General features: G+C 39.6%; 1 protein-coding gene across 7 annotated transcripts in view; it reads left to right on the forward strand.

The window, feature by feature from the left end:
- The window catches only part of GRIK1 (glutamate ionotropic receptor kainate type subunit 1), a 319,350-nt gene that overhangs the window by 271,222 nt on the left and 26,786 nt on the right, over positions 1 to 21,342 (forward strand). For all 7 annotated transcript variants that reach the window (XM_060234349.1, XM_060234347.1, XM_060234352.1 and 4 more), the window contains 2 exons: positions 2,913 to 3,130; positions 7,570 to 7,795. In XM_060234349.1, the coding sequence (XP_060090332.1) occupies positions 2,913 to 3,130; positions 7,570 to 7,795 (444 nt within the window). The remainder of the gene's footprint in view (positions 1 to 2,912; positions 3,131 to 7,569; positions 7,796 to 21,342) is intronic.

The raw sequence follows: 21,342 nt of genomic DNA on the forward strand, positions 1-21,342 counted from the left end.
CTTCTTCTCTGGGCTGATCTCCCTTGATAGATCAGTTGATTTTTAAATAGGTACACATCTGGCATAACCATATAAATCCAAATCCAGAGTAACATATACGAAAGATTCCCAATAATTCTATGAAGAAATTGTTCATCATGCATTACAAGTATTTCACATAAAACAGATTATGTAGTTCCATAAATGTTCATAAACTAGACTGAACTTGATTAGAATGGTGAAGCCTTTGGATGTCCTTAGATCCAAGCTGTTATTAAGGAAGCAATTCCCATTGATTTCCCTAGTCTGTTTCCTCAGCAATATGTTTTGGCTTTGGTCATAGCTGGCACTGACTTTTAAGAGAAAATAGACATATTTATATAGATTAAAATTAAACTGTCAGCTATCATTTGGAAAATGATTGTCTTTTTTAGCCCATTATACCATATCACGTAGATGCCTCAGAAGGCCCAAAACATCAGTGCCAAAATCCTTTGCTAATTGTAATGCTGCACTTGCTTAGTGGCCAGCTCAGGCAGGATTTAACCACATGCTGATCTCTGCTTTATTCCAATAAACACTTCTGTAGGTCCTTAATTCCCACTAAATTTGCAATTTGGGAGAAGACAATCTGGGATAAGACAAGAATTAAATACAAGGAGAATGTTGGAAATATGCCTTCACAATTGACCTGTACAGAGGACAATATAAGTCTTAGTACAATCCTTTCCTCCAATCCTTCCTTCCTTGCTGGTGCTTTATTCTACTTTCTCCTGGTGAAAATAGTCTAATTAATCCAGGTGCTTTGTTAATTTTTAACAGATAGTAGTGGCAGCCACCTAGCAAGGACAGGAGTGAGCAAAACTGACTGACTGAGAGTTCTCTTCACTGATGTTCCTCTCAGTCAATCTGTTATGAACTAGGCTGATGGCATCAAGGTTCAACATACACATTAATCACATGTAGTTGTTTTCCACACAGGGACAGACTTGTCTGGTTTTCCTACTGGGGTTGCCAATACAATGTAGCAGCAACAGAGCTTCCACATGGCAGGTTTCCTTGTGCCAGTCTCAAGGTAGTAGCCATCCCTCCCACACCACTCACTGTATTTTTTCAGATATTTTTATAATTAGCTCCTTTAATTGTAGAGGTACAGACTTTCTCTTATATCTCCTAAAGTGGCCAGATACTTACTTTAAAAAAAAATGAAATCTGGGAATTCAAGGAACCTGATACAAAGATACTTATAGCATTATACCAATAGAACTATATTCCATTACTGATTTTTTTAAACCCACAAAAATATCCTGCTGGTGTTGGTGGAAATGGCTGCTGTAGGAACAGGCTGCCATACAGGTGGCTGGGAAAATCTGAATTTCCCAACCACATGCTAGACAGCCAGTCTCATCTGTGATCTTTCCAAAGCTTATAATCAAAAACATGTTTACGAAAGATGGGGAAAGTCAGGAGGGGCACAAATGCATCATGAGGCTTTGAGGTGGGAAATGAACCCACTTCCTAACAGCATTGAACCTGCTGAAAATAACCTATATAAAAATGAATTTCTCTCTGGTGTGCTTAAAGGCTGTGATAGAGGGCCCTCATATAGCATACAGGATAAAGCTGAAGGTGGAAATATGTGGAACTATCCTGCCCTTCTGATGGAAATGCTCTTCTGTCATTGGGAAGGGATCATAGGACCCAGACCATATTTGGAAGCAATAAATGTATGGATTGCACTAAATGTTTTATTGTGAGGGAAGAATTTTCCCTTCAAGAAATAAAGCATATACACATTATTCATTTATTGTCCTCTTTAACTTCCAGCATCTTGTGTTGCTTTGTTATTATTGTGTCATTTTATAATACCACCATGTTGTAATTGTCATATTCACTGTATATGCTATTATTCATCTCAGTCATCAATATAGTCATTAACATTGCATTATATGGATAATATGGGTTAAGGTTTTAATGGTTTCAATATTTAAACTATTAAGCTAAAGACATTTTAGATTTTCTCCTTTTTTCCTCTTACCTACATGACCATTATTGAAGTAAGGCATATTGTTCCATGTGATTTTTGGCTACGAAGAAGTTATTGGGATTGATGCACAGGCAGAATTATACAGTTTATATCAACAGAGGAGTGAGATGGGAACAATTTTACCTGATTCCCTGGCTAAAAGTCCATTTTGCCAGTTCTCTCTCTAATCTCTTCAGCTGAATCCAATTCATATGAACAGACCCAAGATTTAATGTCTGATATCCTGATTATATTTATTGCAATAATATAAGTGAAATGTATTGCCAGGATCACTGGCAATTGTGTTGTTGCTCAAAGCAACTGAAAGTCTTCAATGAATAGAAAAAGAGTATGGAATATTTGAAATTCAGATCCAAGGACATAATAATAATAACAACAATAACATTTTATTTATATCCCGCCCTCCCCGCCGCAGCAGGCTCAGGGTGGCTCACAAAATATGGCATAAATACAAGGTAACAATAATAAACTCGGTCATGCAAGCCAGGTCCACATCCTGCTTAAACAGGAACTTCCTAAGGATTGAGGTCTTATTATTTATGGACCTAGCATTATATAACACCAATGATGGAAGCGAGCAATTCCGCTTGACCCCTCTACCTGTCACTGTCGGAATGGGACGCAGACTGGAAGGGGGCTGAGCACTATTTTGTCTCGGCCTCCTTCCTTTATACATATTCATACATAGCATCATCTGTCATTGCATAAATCTTTTTCAAAGTCTTTATTCCATTTTTACTGTTATTTATATGTGTCTGTTATTGAGTCAAATCATCTTTTCCCTGTTCATAAATGTATCATGTTCCTAAAAGTGACCTGCTGTAGCGGGATTCTGAAGTTTCTTTCAACCTATTGTAACACACATGTTTTGATGGTGTTGTAACAGGATCAGAATTGATGCCAAAAGCTCTTTCCACCAGAATAGTTGGAGGAATATGGTGGTTTTTCACCTTAATCATAATCTCATCCTACACTGCTAATTTGGCTGCCTTCTTAACTGTTGAGAGAATGGAGTCTCCTATTGATTCAGCAGATGACTTGGCAAAGCAAACCAAGATAGAGTATGGCGCTGTTAGAGATGGATCAACAATGACCTTTTTCAAGGTAAGATGACAGGCACCAGATTTTGCATCAACAGGAGATGCACTAAGATGTTGTAAATATTAAATAGTTAATCTGGATGAAGGAAACAAGTGAGAACTCTGGAGTTCCTTGATATATGCATGCAAGAATTGTTTTGAAAATTGAAAAAGAATGTGTAATTTTCCAAATCAAAATTGTCAAATGCAAGTTGATGGCTCAAAACTCATAAAGAGATCCTCCATATTTATTTTTTTTTACCCTTAGGTAACAGCTAAAACTTAGAAAAAGACTACAGAAAACTGGTCAAAATGACAGATTGGAAAAGAACAAATGTGATCTGTCTTCATAACTTCCAGCTATAATTTTTGTGTTTGATGTGAAACCAGCATTTGAGCTAATCTGGAGTAATTTTGGCACTCTAAAGGTGCGTGCAGAGAGCCAGCACAGGGAATGCCCACAGATGGATTAAAAATCAAAGTTCAGACACGCACATGTGTCAGTTGTCCCATACTCTGTCTCCTGGTGTCTCTAAAGCAGCATAAAAAACTACCACTTCCTAATTCATAGCAGATCTCCCAAGCGCTTTCCTGCTGTCTTTCCCGGCCATCTGAATGGCCAGGGAGCACTTGGAAAGTGTTTTTCTAGTGCTTGAGCAGTCAGACCACTCCTCCAGATTGTGCACAGCCTGTCCCTTTCCCAACAGCAAGGCGCACACCATCTGACCGCCCCGGGGTCACTTTCCACTGTGCTGGCTTTCTTCTGAGCTGGGATGTTGCCACCTCAAGCTGCCAGTCTGGACCCAGCTTAAAATAGTTGAGAATGAGCAGTATTGATGAGAGAATGAAGGATACTAGTTCAATAAAACAAACAAAATGTCATTTGGGTACCCAGAAGACCTTTTCCACAGAGAGCTCAAACACATTAGATATTTTATGGACAGTTTGTTGAAATTATGATTATTTTGGCAACAGAACAGGACAGCAGAACAGAAAATGGCTGCTGTTGTAACCAGGGGTGGTATTCTAGCAGGAGCTCATTTGCATATTAGGCCATACCTCCTGATGTAGCCAATTCTCCAAGAGCTTACAAGGTTCTTTTTTGTAAGCTCTTGGAGGATTGGCTACATCATGGGTGTGTGGCCTAATATGCAAACGAGCGCCTGCTAGAATTCCACCCCTGGTTGCAACTGTTGTGGCTTGTATACATAGTGGATCCACAGCCAGGTATATGGGATTGACAATCAGAGATTCTATTTGTGTTTTCACCACAAATTCCTAGCCAAAAGAGTGACTTGAAGAATGATTAGTCAGATCAGCCACAGTAGCAGGCCAAATCTGATGTGGAAATCATAGAACAATAGAGTTGGAAGGGACCTCCAGAGTCATCTAATCCAACCCCCTGCACAATGCAGGTAATTCACAAATACGTCCCCCTAAATTCACAGGATCAGCATTGCTGTGAATATTCCCTCATCCCTATGAAAGCATCCAAATCTGGCTTGTTCACTGGTCTGAGCAACTGGGATGTAATGAAATCTTCATATCAAGAAGATTGTAGTTTTTTGCCAATGTGTAGCCTGCTTTGCTAGTATTTCTGGAGTTGCCTATTTTATATACCAGGGTTGGCCAACGGTAGCTCTCCAGATGTTTTTTGCCTACAACTCCCATCAGCCCCAGCCATTGGCCATGCTGGCTGGGGCTGATGGGAATTGTAGGCAAAAAACATCTGGAGAGCTACCGTTGGCCACCCCTGGTATATACAAAACTAATTTAACTCACAAAACCACACCAATCTAGAATTATAAAAATCTCCTTAAATTTAATTTACTTCATAAGGATTGTGCTAAAGTAATTGGTTTAGAGCTCTGAAACTGAGTACACCAACAAAGAATGAATATGGCAAATATGAACAGCAGTTGATAATCTCAGGGAGTCCAAACCTGAACAGATGCAGGTAATTATAGTTATCATATTCCCCCTGTGGGATGCAAACATGGTACACAGAGACAAATCTAACCTTTAGGAAACAATCACTCCAAAGAACCTGTGACATATTGGCAAATCAATAGGAATTTGAAAGAAATATGCTTCTGCTATCTTTGCAAACAACTATTTTCCATTTCTATAGCTGCCAGTTTGACATTTTAAATGACAGCTCTCAGTTAGGACCCACAGGTTCTCTAGTTCATATTGCAACTGTGTTGTAGATGGAAAGGGAAAATGAGCAGACTGTAATTTTAATATTTCTCACACTTCTCAAAATTTTAAGAGGTTTTTTTTAAAAAAAAAAAATCTGGTAATATATTAAAATATGCATATATTTCTTTTACACAAGAGGGTGATTATTGAAAATGATGGACTTCCTTGATATTTTCCGTCATGTTAAGCATCCTTGTTTGGTGCCAGTTTGGTGTAGTGGTTAAGTGTGCGGACTCTTATCTGGGAGAACCGGGTTTGATTCCCCACTCCTCCACTTGCATCTGCTAGCATGGCCTTGGGTTAACCATAGCTCTGGCAGAGATTGTCCTTGAAAGGGCAGCTGCTGTGAGAGCCCTCTCCAGCCCCACCCACCTCACAGGGTGTCTGTTGTGGGGGAGGAAGGTAAAGGAGATTGTGAGCCACTCTGAGACTCTTCGGAGTGGAGGGCAGGATATAAATCCAATATCATCATCATCTTGTTCCTTGAAGAACAAATAAACTAACTGTACATTCCCTGTGTTTGCTCTGTCTGTGTTGTTCAGAAGGATTTCTGCTTTGCTACTGTAAAAAAGGGGGGGGATCTTTTGCTGTATCTTTTAATTTTTAAATTCTCTATTTTTAAAATTCTCTATTTTTAAGTTAAATACTTTTTTACTTTGTAAGTTAAATACTTTCCTGTCTCTGTAATACAACTTAGACCATTGACCCTAAGAAGGAAGTGGAATCTCTACACCCCAGAATGGTAGCCATGATTTTGTTATTGTTGACAGAAGAGTTTACTTTCAATGGTGGTATCCACTGTTTTGGTTGCATTAGCAACCTTACTGAGGTTCATATTCAGTTCATATTCTGCCATGTTGCTGCTGGGTTTCAGCAAATCGGGGGTCTCGTGACTTTAGGGACATCTACTCAGAATGCACAGTTTGTCAGCCACTGTTGGGGGGGGGGGTCTGCCCCAAATGTGGTCTAAAAGGTGATGGACAACAGCAGAGAAGGAAAAGAGTGTGAGGTCCCCACAGGTTCACCCCTTCTTACTTCATCCCAAACAGTAACTGGGGTTGTTTGGTAGGAGAAATTGTGTCATCCAATGTCTTCTTCATTTCTGATGAGGGGAAAACTGAGAACAAAACTGAGTTTATAATATTGTTGGTGTAGTGTTTTTTTCCTTCTAGATTGCAATCATGTGGAAATATATGCTGCTTTATGGTAAAATGGGAGTAACAGAAATGTTTTTGGTGGTGCATGCATGCACAAATAACCTTGATATTTAAATCAAAACTATGTTTTCCATAAGATAGAACAACAGAATAATAAAACTGATATCACAAAAGTTCAAATAATGAAAAGCTTTAAGTTAAGTTGCAGCTTGAAGGTACATTATACATTGAACACCAAAGTAAAATGTTACTGCCTTGAGACCATTGGAGATTTATTTATAGAACTATCGTGTTTCATACAGAATTGACTAGATTGACCCAGGATAGTGACAACAGGAGTGAAATCCAGTCGTTATTTAATGAGGGGAGTGTGGACTCTTCTTATACTCTGTTCCTAAATATAGCCATGTAGAGAACATTATATAAATGCCGCTGGGCTTTACAAAAATATGGAAATAACTGGAATGAAAATATAAAAGACCCTTATCTACACCATCTAAAGGAGGTTTCATATGTTTTGTTTTGTTTCATTTTGCTCTCAAGTCACAGCTGATTCACAGCAACCTCAGTGGGATTTTCAAGGGAAGAGATGTTCAGAGGCGGTTTTCCATTGCCTGCGTTGTGTCACAATCTTGGTATTTTGGGGTGGTCTCCCATCCAAATACTGATTAATTGCTGAGATCTGATGAGATTGGCCTAGCCTAGGCTGTCCAGGTCAGGTACCTAGCCTTTATTTTTGTTAGCTGGTACTTCCTAGCATGTAGAAGATACACATGGTAAAAAAGATTTGAGGAGAGTTTAGAAGCATCTCTCCAAATAATCAAATCACTGAAAAGTAGCATTTCAGCTGGCAATGATAAGAGTAGCATAAAGCTACCTGATTGAAATGGACCAATTTGTAATAATGCATATGTGGGACTGAGTGCAGTAAAAAGTGGAAAAGGGTCCTGATCTATCTCTCCTACATTCAAGACTCAAAGGTGTTGGACCAGGTAGATCTAGATAAGGAGAATGACTCAAAGCTGACACCATCTGGGATATCCAAGGATATGTTACAAAGGTACAAACAAGATATTTGTCTGATGCTTTTGTTTTTTCTCCTTAGAAATCCAAAATATCAACATATGAGAAAATGTGGGCATTTATGAGCAGCAGGCAGCAGACAGCACTGGTGAAGAACAATGATGAGGGAATCCAGCGAGTGCTCACCACTGACTATGCCCTCCTTATGGAATCTACCAGTATAGAATATGTCACCCAGAGAAACTGCAATCTTACCCAGATTGGTGGACTCATTGATTCCAAAGGTTATGGTGTGGGGACTCCTATTGGTAAGCAGTGTTCCCTCTAAGTTGAGTTAGTGAGTGTTAGCTTGCAGTTTTTTAGCCTTCAGCTCACACATTTTTGTCTTAGCTCAGGAAGGATGGCCCCAGAGCAAACTAATTTGTGCCATAGCTCACAACTTTAATGCCAGTAGCTCATAAAGCAGAATTTTTGATCACAAAACTCCACAGCTTAGAGGGAGGGTTGTTGGTAAGACACAAATATTAAGCAGTTATTGGCAGGCTGTGACTTCTAGGGCTACTGTAATATTTTAAGAAGTGGTTTGAGAGCACCTGACAACCACAGCTGAAGAAATAGGATTTTACCTTGCTAGCAAGCAGCTCTTTCTTGTCCATGTCTGTGACACTTAAACTATGCAGAGACCAGGAGCCATGCACAGGTAGGGAGAATGAGATGTTAGATACTCCTGGGAAAGGCTCTCTTTTGACAAGTGGCATTAAAGGCACCTGTTACAACATCCATTACAGCAGCAGAATTCTGGGCATAATAGTTGGTAGGGAAGAAGAAAGTTATACTGACGTCTAGAGAAGACATTCTATACTATCTCTTTCACATGTGCAGACTACATTCTTCATATACTAATAGATAACAGACACATTCAGCAATTTATGTTTGTACATAATCTCACACCACAGGCAGAGTAAAGGTGACATTCTTACTTTCAATATTAGGATTGTAGAATTATGTTTTAGAACCTGTTTTACTTGAGTTCATTATATATAACATTTTCTTTCATTGAACAATACTTCTGCTGCTTACAAGAAAACATTCTACAACCCCAGGGAGGAAATACAAAAAAAGAAGTAGATTTCCCAGTATAATGATTGATGCACTATGAAGATTTCAAAGCAGTGATAAAGCTTCTATGCTGCAAACCAAAACAACAAAGGATTGAACTAGAACAGATGGTTGTTCCTCAGAGAGAATATGTGTACCAGAAATACAGCTGGGAGTGTAGTTGTGAGTGGTTTCCTATTTGATTAATAGATGTTGAAAGAAAATTTTGAAAAAATACATGTGTGTATGGTGAAATCAATAATCTCAATGTTATACACACATTTTAAACAAACAGGAAAGTTAAAAAAAATAGTGGACTTGCTGTTTCCCTTTTGTCATATAATGCTCCATAGTCTTACCTCAGTTATTTGACTGGGGTTGTTATTTTCTTTGAAACCAATGTTTCATTCTTCTTATTAATCACTTATTTTTACTCCAGTAATACAAAAGTTTTTTTCTAAGACACATACTACTTTCTAAGACATATACCACTTTCTACCACCCGTTATGTATGGCAAGCTTATCAGTGTCATTACACAGTGCCTTTTCCATAAAGTTGTCATTTGATAAGTTTTGGGCCTTGTAAAAATAAAATTTACAGGGTGTCTGAGAGAACAGGCAGAGGAGAAATATGTGCAGACTTGGGTTAGTATACCCAGGAAGCAACATGAAAATGAAAAACTGTGATGTTGCCAAACAAGATTTCTATCTTAACATGAAGTGAAAATAATATATGGAAATATCCATCATTTTAGAAGTACCAGTAAATTGGCCACTTTAACAGTCCTAGGTAGTTTCATCCTGCTGTTGGTATCAAAGGGACAGAGTTAAGCATGGACTTGACTCTGCAACTGAAAACTGTTTTTTAAAATACTTAACTTTGGCTTTCTTGCAGAACAAGACAAATGCTAAATTAATTGTTATTCTAACCCTTATATTTAACTCTCAGTTTATAATGTAATGTAGCCATCTGATATACAGGTACCTTAGGTTCGACAATTGCTTGCATTAGACCATGGATGATTCCGCATAGAAATTTCTGTTTCAGATTTTGAGCATCACTTCACTTGCATGATAAATTAATTGATGGTCTATTAGTTACTGCAGTCTTTGACATCCTTTTTTGGAATTGGAATGTAAAGCATTTCCAGTCTTTGGGCCATTGTTTTGTTTTCCATATTTGTTGGGCTATTCTTGTTAAGACTTTGATGGACTCTATTTCTGTGGCCTGAAATAGCTCTATTCCATCTACTCCTGATGATTTGTTTCTCCCAATTGTGTTGAGTGCAGCAACTGAGATACCCACTACCCTTAAGCAATTAGTATTAACCAGAGCTTTTTTTCTGGAAAAAGAGGTGCCAGAATTCTCAAGAGGGAAATGAAGTAGAAACACACTGGTGCCTCTCATTAACTTTTAAACTTTTTTTTTTTTTTAGAATTTTGTTTCCATGAAGAGGTTCTGGAACTCCTTTCCACCATGTTCCTCCAGAAAAAAAGCCCTGAGTATTACCAAAGGATTAAAGTATTACATTACATGACTTGCTTGCTCTCCTTCCAGCATATGTCCCATCCCGATAGTAGCAAATAGTGGGGCCAAGAGAAATTACCCACCTCCGTTCCTGGTGTTGTGCAGTGCCAGATCCATTAATAATAAGACCGCAGTCCTACGAGACTTCCTGCAGGAGTAGGTAATGGACCTGTCTTGCATGACCGAGACCTGCTGGGTGCAAGATGGAGAGACGGTAGCTCTCTCTCAAATGGCTCCACCTAGGTACTTGGTCCTTCACCAGTCACGAACTACTGGGCGGGGAGAGGGGTGGCACTACTTATATGGGAGGCTTACTCCTTCCAGGCACTCCCATCCCCGATGATTACTGGCACAGAGTGTGTCAGCCTGGTATGGGATGTGGGGGAGAGGTTGGCTATCTGGCTAGTGTACCGTTCGCCTACTGCATCAGCCAGTGCCTTACCATCCCTGATGGAGGCCGTAGCAGGCTGGGCATTGGAGTACCCATGACTTTTAGTCCTGGGTGACTTCAATGTCCATGCCGATGACGCGAACTCCTTACAGCTGACGGACCTGGTGTCATCCATGGCAACACTGGGACTCTCCCAATATGCAACAACTACCACACATCAGGCCAGGCAAATGCTGGATTTGATCTTTGCAGCTGGAGTTACGGTGGACCAGATTACTGCTGAGGCAGTAACATGCTCGGTCCACTATGCCTTCAGCCCATATGTCTGTGCCGCCACAACCCTGTTTAGGCGGTGAGCATATTTTGGCTCTCTCGCAAAGCCAGATGGACCCTATGCGGCTTCAAATAGCTCTGCAGAATCCTTGGCCCTCTGGCGACTCGCTGGATGAACTAGCGGAGATATGGCATCAACAACTCTCCACAGCCATTGACAAGATCGCTCTTCGGTGCCCTCTTCATTGCCATTCATGGCTTGCACTGTGGTATACCCCGGAGTTGTGGCTGATGAAACGGCAACTTAGACAGTGAGAGAGGCGATGATAGCGAAGCAACAAAAACATCTTATAGGCCAGGGGTAGCTCTCCAGATGTTTTTTGCCTACAACTCCCATCAGCCCCAGCCATTGGCCATGCTGGCTGGGGCTGATGGGAGTTATAGGCAAAAAACATCTGGAGAGCTACCCTTGGCCACCCCTGTTATAGGCTGTTTATGAAGTCCTATGAGATGGCAGTTAAGGCTGCAAAGAGGGCTTACTTTGCAACCCAGATTGCATCTGCGAATTCTTGTCCGGCCCAATTATTTAGAACAATTCAGATGCTTACAAACTTGCCACAGAGCAAACCAAATGATAAGAAATTGGAAATCGGCTGAGAGGCTTTTGAAGATTTTTTCGCAGATAAGGTCCTGCTGCTCCTCTGTGATCTTCCCGCCAATCTTGACACAGTGGATGAACTTGAGGCCCCAAGGGCGTCTTCTGGTTTGATCCTGGACCATTTCACTCCATTCAGCTTGGAGGAAGTTGACAAGATCCTTTGTACTGTACGTCCCACAACCTGCAATCTGGACCCGTGTCCATCCTGGTTGATACGTGCTTGCTGGACGGAATTGCGAGCCCTGTTGCAGGTGATTATCAACAGGTCCCTGATCGAAGGAACCTTTCCCACACCCCTTAAGGAGGCGGTGGTACGCCCTCTCCTCAAAAAACCATCTTCGGACCCGGATGTATTGGCAAACTACTGACTGGTGTCAAACTTGCCCTTTCTGGGCATAGTCATTGAGAGGGCAGTGGCAGTGCAGTTACAGGGATTCTTGGATGACGCTTCCATCTTAGACCCATTTCAGTCCAGCTTCTGGCCATGGGATGGAGACAGTATTGGTCGGTCTCATGGATAATCTTTTGAGACATCTGGATTGGCGCGGCTTGGCAACGCTGCTGTTGTTAGATCTGTCAGCTGCGTTTGACACAGTCGACCACCAGCTTCTGTCCCACTGCCTTGTCAATGTGGGGATTCAGGGGTCTGCCCTTCAATGGCTTACCTCCTTTCTCCAAGGCCAGAGACAAAGGGTGGCTATAGGGGAGCAGTTGTCCCAGAGGCATCCTCTTGTATGAGGGGTCCCTCAGGGGGCAGTCCTCTCCCTGATGTTTAACATCTACATGCGCCCCTATGCCCATATTGTCTGGAGATACCAGTACGTGGATGACACCCAGCTCTATCTATTGTTGAGAGGCCAGTCCAGCTGCACTCTGGAAGATCTGGACCTGGCATTGCAAGCTGTAGTGAAATGGCTCAGGCAGAGTCAACTGAAATTGAACCCAGCGAAGACAGAGGTCCTGTGCCTGAGTCGCAGTGGCCTGGATAAGGAAATTCCCTTGCCGGCCTTTGATGGGATGCTATTAACACCAGGATCGAAGGTCAAGAGCTTGGGGGTGCTCCTGGAGCCTTTGCTGACAGTGGAGGCCCAGATAGCAGCCACTGCCAAATCCGCATTCTACCATCTTAGGCGGATAAGGCAGTTGGTTCGATACCTGGAGCACGATGACTTAGCAACAGTGATCCATGCAATGGTCACCTCGAGAATAGACTACTGTAATGCCCTCTATATGGGACTGCCTTTGACTCAACTTTGGAGGCTGCAACTGGTGCAAAACACAGCAGCCAGGTTGTTAATGGCGCTACCTGTACGGGAGCACATTCAACCTGTGCTGAAAGCGTTACATTGGTTGCCTGTGGTGTTCCGGATTCGCTTCAGGGTGCTGGTTATAACCTTTAAAGACCTATATGGCCTAGGACCTGTCTACCTTCGGGACCACCTTTCCCCATAAGTACCCCGGAGAACACTACGTTCAGGGTCTCAAAATCTCCTTAAGATCCCTGGACTGAAAGAAGCTCGATTGACCAGCACTAGAGCCAGAGTATTCTTGGTAACAGCCCCCACTTTGTGGAATCCCCGAAAACATCAGGGCCCTGCAGGACCTGCCACAAAGACCGAACTTTTCAAACTCGCCTTTAATGGTTAGGGGAAAGTGGCTATTACCTTCAGCATCGACAATCTCACTGAATTAATATAATGGAAAACAGAAGCTTGCCATCTCGGATTTTTAATATATATGGAAATGTTTTTATAGATCTAATTTTAATGTCTGCTAATGTTTTTAAACTGTTGTTAGCCGCCCTGAGCCTGTCAGGGGACCGCAGAATATAAATCTGATAAATAAAATAAATTATTCTATAGCAGTGCTATGCAAATACACTTTTTAAGAAGTGTGGTATTGCGCTATTCTTGGGTAGTACTATGAATGCACCAGCAATTAAAAAGGTGGATGGAAAATTATGATGGTGAGATGACAGCAGCAGGGAATGGTGTGATGTGAAAGGGTAAACATAGCAGGATGAACAACTGGATTACCCTGTGCCATGTGGTGGTACCATCATCATTTAGATTTGTGAATTGACTTATCCCAGCCAATGCTGGGCTCTAGGGAATGTATTATTATCTCTGTTGTGAGTGTGAATTGAGAAAAAAAATCACATTAGCAGCATCACCACAAGAAACTTTTTGAGTGGAATCAGCCTATCAGATATTGCTTACACCAGGGGTCCCCAACCTTGTTGAACTTCTTGTTGTTGTTTTATTTGAAGTATTTGAATCTTGCTTCCATACAACTCAAACATTACATAACATATATAACATATATCAATACATCAAATATTCCTTTTCCCCCTTTTTCCTTCCCATTCCCTTCCCCCACAAAACAACAGTAATAATACTTATTTTATATCTGTAGCCATGAGAATATCTTTTGGAGTTTAACCAATATATTATTGTTGGCTCCTCCTGCTTTTACCCATCCTATATACTCTGACCACATTTTCTTAACTTCGGCAATCTTATCCTCACCTGGCTTTTCCTGTTTTAGTATTGATAATATGTCTGACTGGATCCATTCATATAAATATCCATTCCATCTTTCTATAGCCCATTTTGTAGCATCTTTCTAGCCAAATGCTATAACTGCATGGACAGCTAAAATCATAGCTTTAAATAGATCCTGGTATGATTTATCTATTTTATAATTCCCCAAAATTCCCATGAATAACGCTTTCCCAGATTGTTATTGTTTAGTCACACAGTCGAGTCCGACTCTTTGTGACCCCATGGACAAAGTCACGCCAGGCCCTCCTGTCTTCCACCATCCTCTGAAGTCTGCTCAAATTCATGCTTGTAACAGTAACAAACTGTCAGTAACACTGTCCAGCCATCTCATCTTTTGCCGATAACCTTCCCAGATAGCTCCACTTTAATCTTACATACTTCCTCCACCATTATGGCCTGGGACCTGCCTACCTTAGGGACCGTCTCTCCCCACATGTTCCCCAGAGAGTGCTGAGATCGGGGTCCCAAAACCTCCTTACAATCCCTGGGCCAAAGGAGGCCCGTCTGAAAGTGACCAGAGACAGGGCCTTCTCGATTGCAGCTCCCTGTTGGTGGAATCAGCTCCCGGAAGAGGTGAGGGCCCTGTGGAGCCTTGAACAGTTCCGCAGGGCCTGCAAAACAGTTCTCTTCCGGCTGGCATATAATTAATTGCTATCAGAATGCCTGAACACTCCAATCTATAACACCAGATTATTTAATACTGGAATATTGAAGAATTGATTTAAGGAAGGTTAGCATAGTACATATTGTAGTAAGTTTTATGTGTTTTTATGTATTTTATATATTTTATTGTATAATTATAATTATTAATCTATCATGAATGTATTTAAATGGATTCTGCTGGTTTTTATGTTGTAAGCCGCCCTGAGCCCACCTCTGTGGGGTAGGGCGGGATATAAATCGAATAAAATAAATAAATAAATAAATAAATAAATAAATAAAATTTCCAAGATCTTTTGCCAGAATTCAGTCACCTTTGAACACTCCCACCAAAGATGTGCATGATGTCCCTTTTCCTTTTTACAATGCCAGCAGTCAGATGTCATACCCTTGACCATATAAGATAGTGTCAAGCATTGTATACCCCTTCTATATTACAGAAGTCAGACCTTAGAATGGTTATTTTTATGTTAGAAAATTCAGCTTGTAGAAATGTTACTAACCCCAAAGTTAAAGTGTGAGCACATCAAAGTAGCAACCCCACCTTTTTTCTTTCGCTTTTACTAACAAATGCAGGGATGTCCTCTTTGAAGATAAGACCTCCTGAGACTCGTTCCAAGGCCTAGCAAGGCCTGAACCCAGGATGTGCTAGCCGCAATATAGATAAGGGACCCAGAGTGTGAATTTCACATGTGAATGTAGGATTGTTTATAGAACCTTTGATGTGCCATTTTAAAGCTTGTATTCTAGTGTTACAAAGTATCAGTCCCAATCTTCAGCTCGAATGAACCGCATGGATTATCAATAAACCTAACTTTGTTTCAAAATCCAAGGACTGGTTATTTTGAAATCTCATGCTTGACAGATAGTTAAGCAGGTGTTCTATACCATTTTAATATTAATTTCATCTCCAATTCTCTAAATTTCTCCATTTTTATTTCCCTAATACCTCTCATAATTTTATTTATCTCATTTTCTGATAACGCTACTTCTTTCTCCCCTTTTGACTGTATTATACCAATCATATAAATTTTATCCTCAATCATTATACCTTATATCTTTCTTACAATGCCCTTTTTATTTTCTTCTTTAATTCTATGGCACAGAGTGTTAAAGCTGCAGTCCTGTAGTCCTAAACTCTGCTCATGACCTGAGTTCGATCCCCAGCGGAAGCTGGGTTTTCAGGTAGCTGGCTTGAGGTTGACTCAGCCTTCCATCCTTCTGAGGTTGGTAAAATGAGTACTTAGCTTGCTGGGGGGAAAGTGTAAATGACTGGGGAAGGCAATGGCAAACCACCCCCTAAAAAGTCTGCCATAAAAAATGTTGTGAAAGCAACATCACCCCAGAGTCGGAAACGATTGGTACTTGCACAGGGGATCTTTTTTTTTTTTCTTAATTCCATACAGTTCTTCCATCAGGGTATCCTTCTCCTTTAATATTCCAGAATACTTTCTTTGTTTCAAAAAATTATATAAACTCATAACCCTTAACCAATATTGTTCTCCCACTCTTTCCAATACGTCTTGTATCGGAATTAAACTCCCTTGAGTATTATACACATTTTTCACTTTCCATAAATCCCCTCTCTTTAGCTCCTTCCAAAACGTCTCAAAATTTTTAAATTCCTCATTCAATGATTCAAGTGGGGCCCACTTTGAAAGTGGAGGTATCCACTTAATCTGCTTTCCCCACCATGTTTTTAAAGCTGTCTGCCTTGGGCCTATTGCAGGGGTGGCCAACGGTAGCTCTCCAGATGTTTTTTGCCTACAACTCTCATCAGCCCCAGCCATTGGCCATGCTGGCTGGGGCTGATGGGATTTGTAGACAAAAAACATCTGGAGAGCTACTGTTGGCCACCCCTGGCCTATTGTATTCTCAATCTCCTTTTTTACCCTTTGTGTAAATATTCCAAATCTGCCTGCTCCTCCGTTTATACTATCTTCCCATCAGACCCATTTATCCTTACTTTTCCATCTAATTCCATCAGCATTGTTATTTGAAAGGCTTCATAATATCCTTCCAAATATGGCATGTGCCAACTTAACTCTTTCTTTTATGCATATATCACTTTCCTTGATATTCTAGCTTGTTTTTTTCCAAAAGCCCAATTTTTTAATGCCTTGTCCCACATTGCTAATTGTTTCTTAGGTATTCTGGAAGTACCTGAAACAAGTACATCAACTTAGGTATTATAAACATTTTAAATGCCCTAATCTTCCCTAATATACTCAAGTACTATTATTCCGTTGGTTTAAGTTCTTTTGTATCTTCTTCCATACTATTTTATAATTTATCCTCACCAAATTCTTAACATTTCTTGTTATTATTACTCCCAAACTTTTCTACTTCTTAATTCCTAGTTTCATACCTGTTAACTTTGCTACTTCTTTTTGTTCCTTTAAATCTATGTTGCTAAACATTATTTTGGACTTCTTAATATTTACTCCCAAACCTGAACATGCTTTAAAGTCTTCTAAAATTATTACTGATTCTTTCATCGCTTCTAAAGGATTCCGTAAAACCAATAATATGTCATCCGCAAATAAATTCAATTTAATTTCCTCCTTTCCTACCTTATACCCCTGTATTCTAATACTATTTTTAATTCTATCTGCCAAGAATTCCATAGCTATAACAAATAGCATCGGAGATAAAGGGCACCCTTGCTTGACTCCTCTCTGTATCAGTACTTCCCCAGTATGACCATCATTTATTTTGATCACTGCTCTCCCTTCTCTATAAATTTCTTTTATTGCATTCGCAAAAGGGCCTTCAAACCCAAATTTATGTAACACTTGGAGCAAGTATTTAATGCATCAAATGCCTTATATACGTCCAATTTCAAGAGAGCAATCTTATTATTATTTCCATGATAATAAAGCGTTAATTACATTCCTTACAGGGTGACCTATATACCTCCCTTTCACAAAACCATATTGATCTTCTCCTACTAGACTTGGTAATACCTTCTCCAATCTATTTGCTAAAAACTTTGCAAAATTTTATAATCCTGATTTGGTCTATATGAATTATGGTCCTCAGGATCTCTCTGTTGTTTTGCAATTTTAATAATTTCTGTCCTCCTCCAAGAGTCTGGAGCCTTCCCTTTATTCAAAATTTTATTAAATAACTTCTGTAATTCCAGAATTATCAGATTTCCCACCATTTTATAAAATTCTTCTGTAAGACTATCAAAACCTGTTGATTTCCCATTTTTAGGTCATTTATAACATCTAAGATTTCTTGTTGTGCAATGTCACCATTTAACTCTATAAATTCCTCTTCTTTAACTTTATTCGTTATAAATTCATCAAACTGTTTACTTTCCTCTACTTTAAATAACTTTTGGTAATATATAGAAAAAAATCTCTCTTATCTGACTATCCTTAAAAACTTTTATTTCCCTTTTCATTTTTATGCAACCTATCCTTTCCCTTTCCCTTCTTTTCTTCAAATAATTTGCCAACCTCTTCATTGTATTTATATTACTTCTTTAATATTCATTTTTCACCAATAAATCTCTTTTCCACATAGAGGTAATGTCCAATTCCTGCAATTCATTTTTCAGATTATCCAACCGTTCCTGAATTTGCCTTTCATATTTCTTCTAACTTTCTCTGAAGTTCTAGCATCTCCTTCAATTTTTGCTCTCTTTTGATATTTTTCTTTTTAAACTAAATTTCTTTAGTAATACATATTCCTCTAATAACTGCCTTTGCAGCATCCCAAATTATATCTTCCTCTGCAGATTGCCTATTTTCCGTAAAATAATACTCCACCGCCTTTAATAAATCTTCCCTGTACTTCTGTTGATAGAATACTTTAGGACTGAATCTCCATCGTTTAACCTTCCTTTCCTCATTCAGTTCTACCTCTGTAGTAATTGGAGCATGGTCAGAAATCCATATTGGCCCTGTTTCCACCCTACTAATTTTCATATCATATACCTTGTTAAACTTGTGGGCACTTGTAGAAATTTTGAGAAGGTGGGGCAGCACCACAAAATGATTGTCATGGAGAACTACGGCCAATTATAAAATGGCTGCCATGGGATACTGGGGCCAATCACAAAATGTTGAGAAGCTGGAATCAAGCATCCTCCTATTATGAAGTTAATTGGTTTTGGGTTCTTCTTCTCCAATATAGCGGCAGAAAGCCAGAATGGGCTCTTTGCTTTGGAAGAGATGCTTTGGGGAAAAAGCAAATGGACATCAGGAAACCCTTTGATGGGTGCTATGGTGTTCATGGACATCAAATTAGGGATCACTGGCTTAAACAATACATTCTGGCAGCTTCTAAAGAGAGGTGCACAATGCAGTCCTAAGAAGAGTTGGACTGTTCCAACTACACTGAAGTCAATGGACTTAGAATAGTGCAACTTTGCTTAGTATTGCACTGCTATTCCTCAGCCATGAACAAGAAAATGCATGCTCTACATCATAAACAAGTACACACATATACTGATAAAATTTGGGGGTATCAAAAAAGAACTTTCTGGGTCTAGGCAGAGACAAGGTAAAAGAATCTAGTGAGTCCTGGGTAATAGCTGTCTTTAGCATCTCTGGAAGCATATAACTTTTCTGAATAAATAAATGAAATTAGGGGAACATGGCCTATAGATTAGTGGCTTTTTGATAAATATACACACACACAAGCCAAAGAGCCATCATATTCTTGCTCTGTTGAAATTTAGCTGATATTGTAATTTAGCCATGCTGTAAAAAAAATACTGTAAAACACTTTCCTCCCTTCTATCAAATGTTTCACTTCCAAATGTTTATTTCCCAGAGTAATAACTACAAATTTATAGTTTTCCAGATGGTGTGTTTGCATATTTAGATATGTCTTTCATCATCTGCTATTGCATAAACTGGACCCTGAGAAGAGGAATTGGCTGTAAAAGGGGTCTCCAGAAGAGTAAACTAGGGATGTTATCTGTGTATTTGAAGGTTTTATTCCAGAGCAACATTCCCAAGAGAAAAGGGACAGAGACCAACTGATTAAAACTAAATGAAATATTTATTACCTAGATGATCCAACAAGAAATTTCTAGGATCTTGGAATATGAATTCAAGAAAGCTGCAGAGACTTTTCTGTTGGGATTACAAATGGAAAAATTTCCAAGAGAAGATAGAACTATAATTTGGTACTTGCTTTCAGCTGCTAGGACACTATATGTGCAGTTATGGAAGCAAGAAAAAATACCAGAAAAATGGGATTGGATTGTAAAAGTTATGACATGGAGTGAGATGGACAAATTAACAAGAACTTTAAGAGACTATGATTTAGAAGATTTTAAAAGGGAGTGGAAAAAATTTAGAAGTTAAGTAGAAGACGAGTGGAAAGTAAAAGGACATTGGACAATTTTTGATAATGATTAAACTTTAGAAGAAAGAAGAATATTAATTTTAGTTCTTCGGAATTAAGGGTACCTTTTACTCTTAGTATTTTGAGTAAATAACACTGGCGGGGGTCAAGTAACAGGGGGAGGGGTGATTAGAAAGAAGCATATGAGATAGATGAAAAAGAGTTATTAATGGAAATTATTACCATATGTTATCAATAAAATTGTTTAAGCAAAAACTAAATGAAATATTTATTACTAATAATCAAACATACTACTAGGAACAGACCAAAACAACTAATCCTTTAAAACCTCAAATAAACCACTCTCTCCCTCCCAGTACACAATCATACACACTACAGGGATAGGGTAAAGAAGAGGGAAGAAATAAAAAGAGGAAAGGGAGGACACTCAAAAGGGTGATCCAAAAAGTAAAGGATTATGGGGAGCCTCTGCAGAAGTCCAAAGCAGCAGAATTTCTAGGAGAGAAGAGCCTGCAAAATGGTTGCAGGACTATCCAGGTGCTAAGAAGACTTGACACACTTGCCCCTGATTGATTTTTTTTTTGTAGGGGGAGGGGTCCCATAGTTAGATGTGAGAACTTGCCTTCTCAGGGTTGGAATTGGTCCAAGATATTAAGTTTGCAATTCACTGGGCCATTTGAAGACAACGGCTATCAAAATCTGGTGAGAAGATTAGGAGGGGGGGGAATGATACTCCAAGGTGGGGCAATTGTTGGATGGTTTTAGCATACTGATAAAGGATGTTAGGCTGTCTTTCTCAATGACTGGGTTGCATTAGCAATAGTTGTCTTTCTCAATGACTGGGCTGCATTAGCAATAGGGCTGCCCAGCTGTCTATAGCTGGGAATGGTTCATATTGTCCTCATGAAGTATCCCTCAGAGTAAGGGATATGATTTTATTAGATATACTTTGGAGCTGGGATGCTTTATGCATTCCAGTGACAACCTGCCTCTGTGCTGGAATTTACCTTGGTCATGGCAGACCAGGTGTGGTCTTAGATGCATTCTTGGGATCCTCACTGCACTTAGGCTTTCAAGGAGATGCCCTTCAAAATAACTAAAAGTGTGTTCACACTATAAATACAGTAATTTGTTCTGCAACTGGATTTTTGCTATTCTTACACAGTAAAATGCATTATTTAGTGCAGTATGAAGACTGGGGATCAGATTCAAGGGGGATCAGCAGCAGAAGGAAGGAGACAGGGGCCTCACACTATGATATCAGAATGTCCAGTGTCATTGGTCGAGAAGATATGAATCTTGGTCAAAGTAAACCAACAATAAGTTTCTGACACTGCTTCTTAAAATGCTAATAA

This window comes from Heteronotia binoei, chromosome 3 (genome assembly GCF_032191835.1).
Source record: "Heteronotia binoei isolate CCM8104 ecotype False Entrance Well chromosome 3, APGP_CSIRO_Hbin_v1, whole genome shotgun sequence".
Lineage (NCBI taxonomy): Eukaryota > Metazoa > Chordata > Lepidosauria > Squamata > Gekkonidae > Heteronotia > Heteronotia binoei.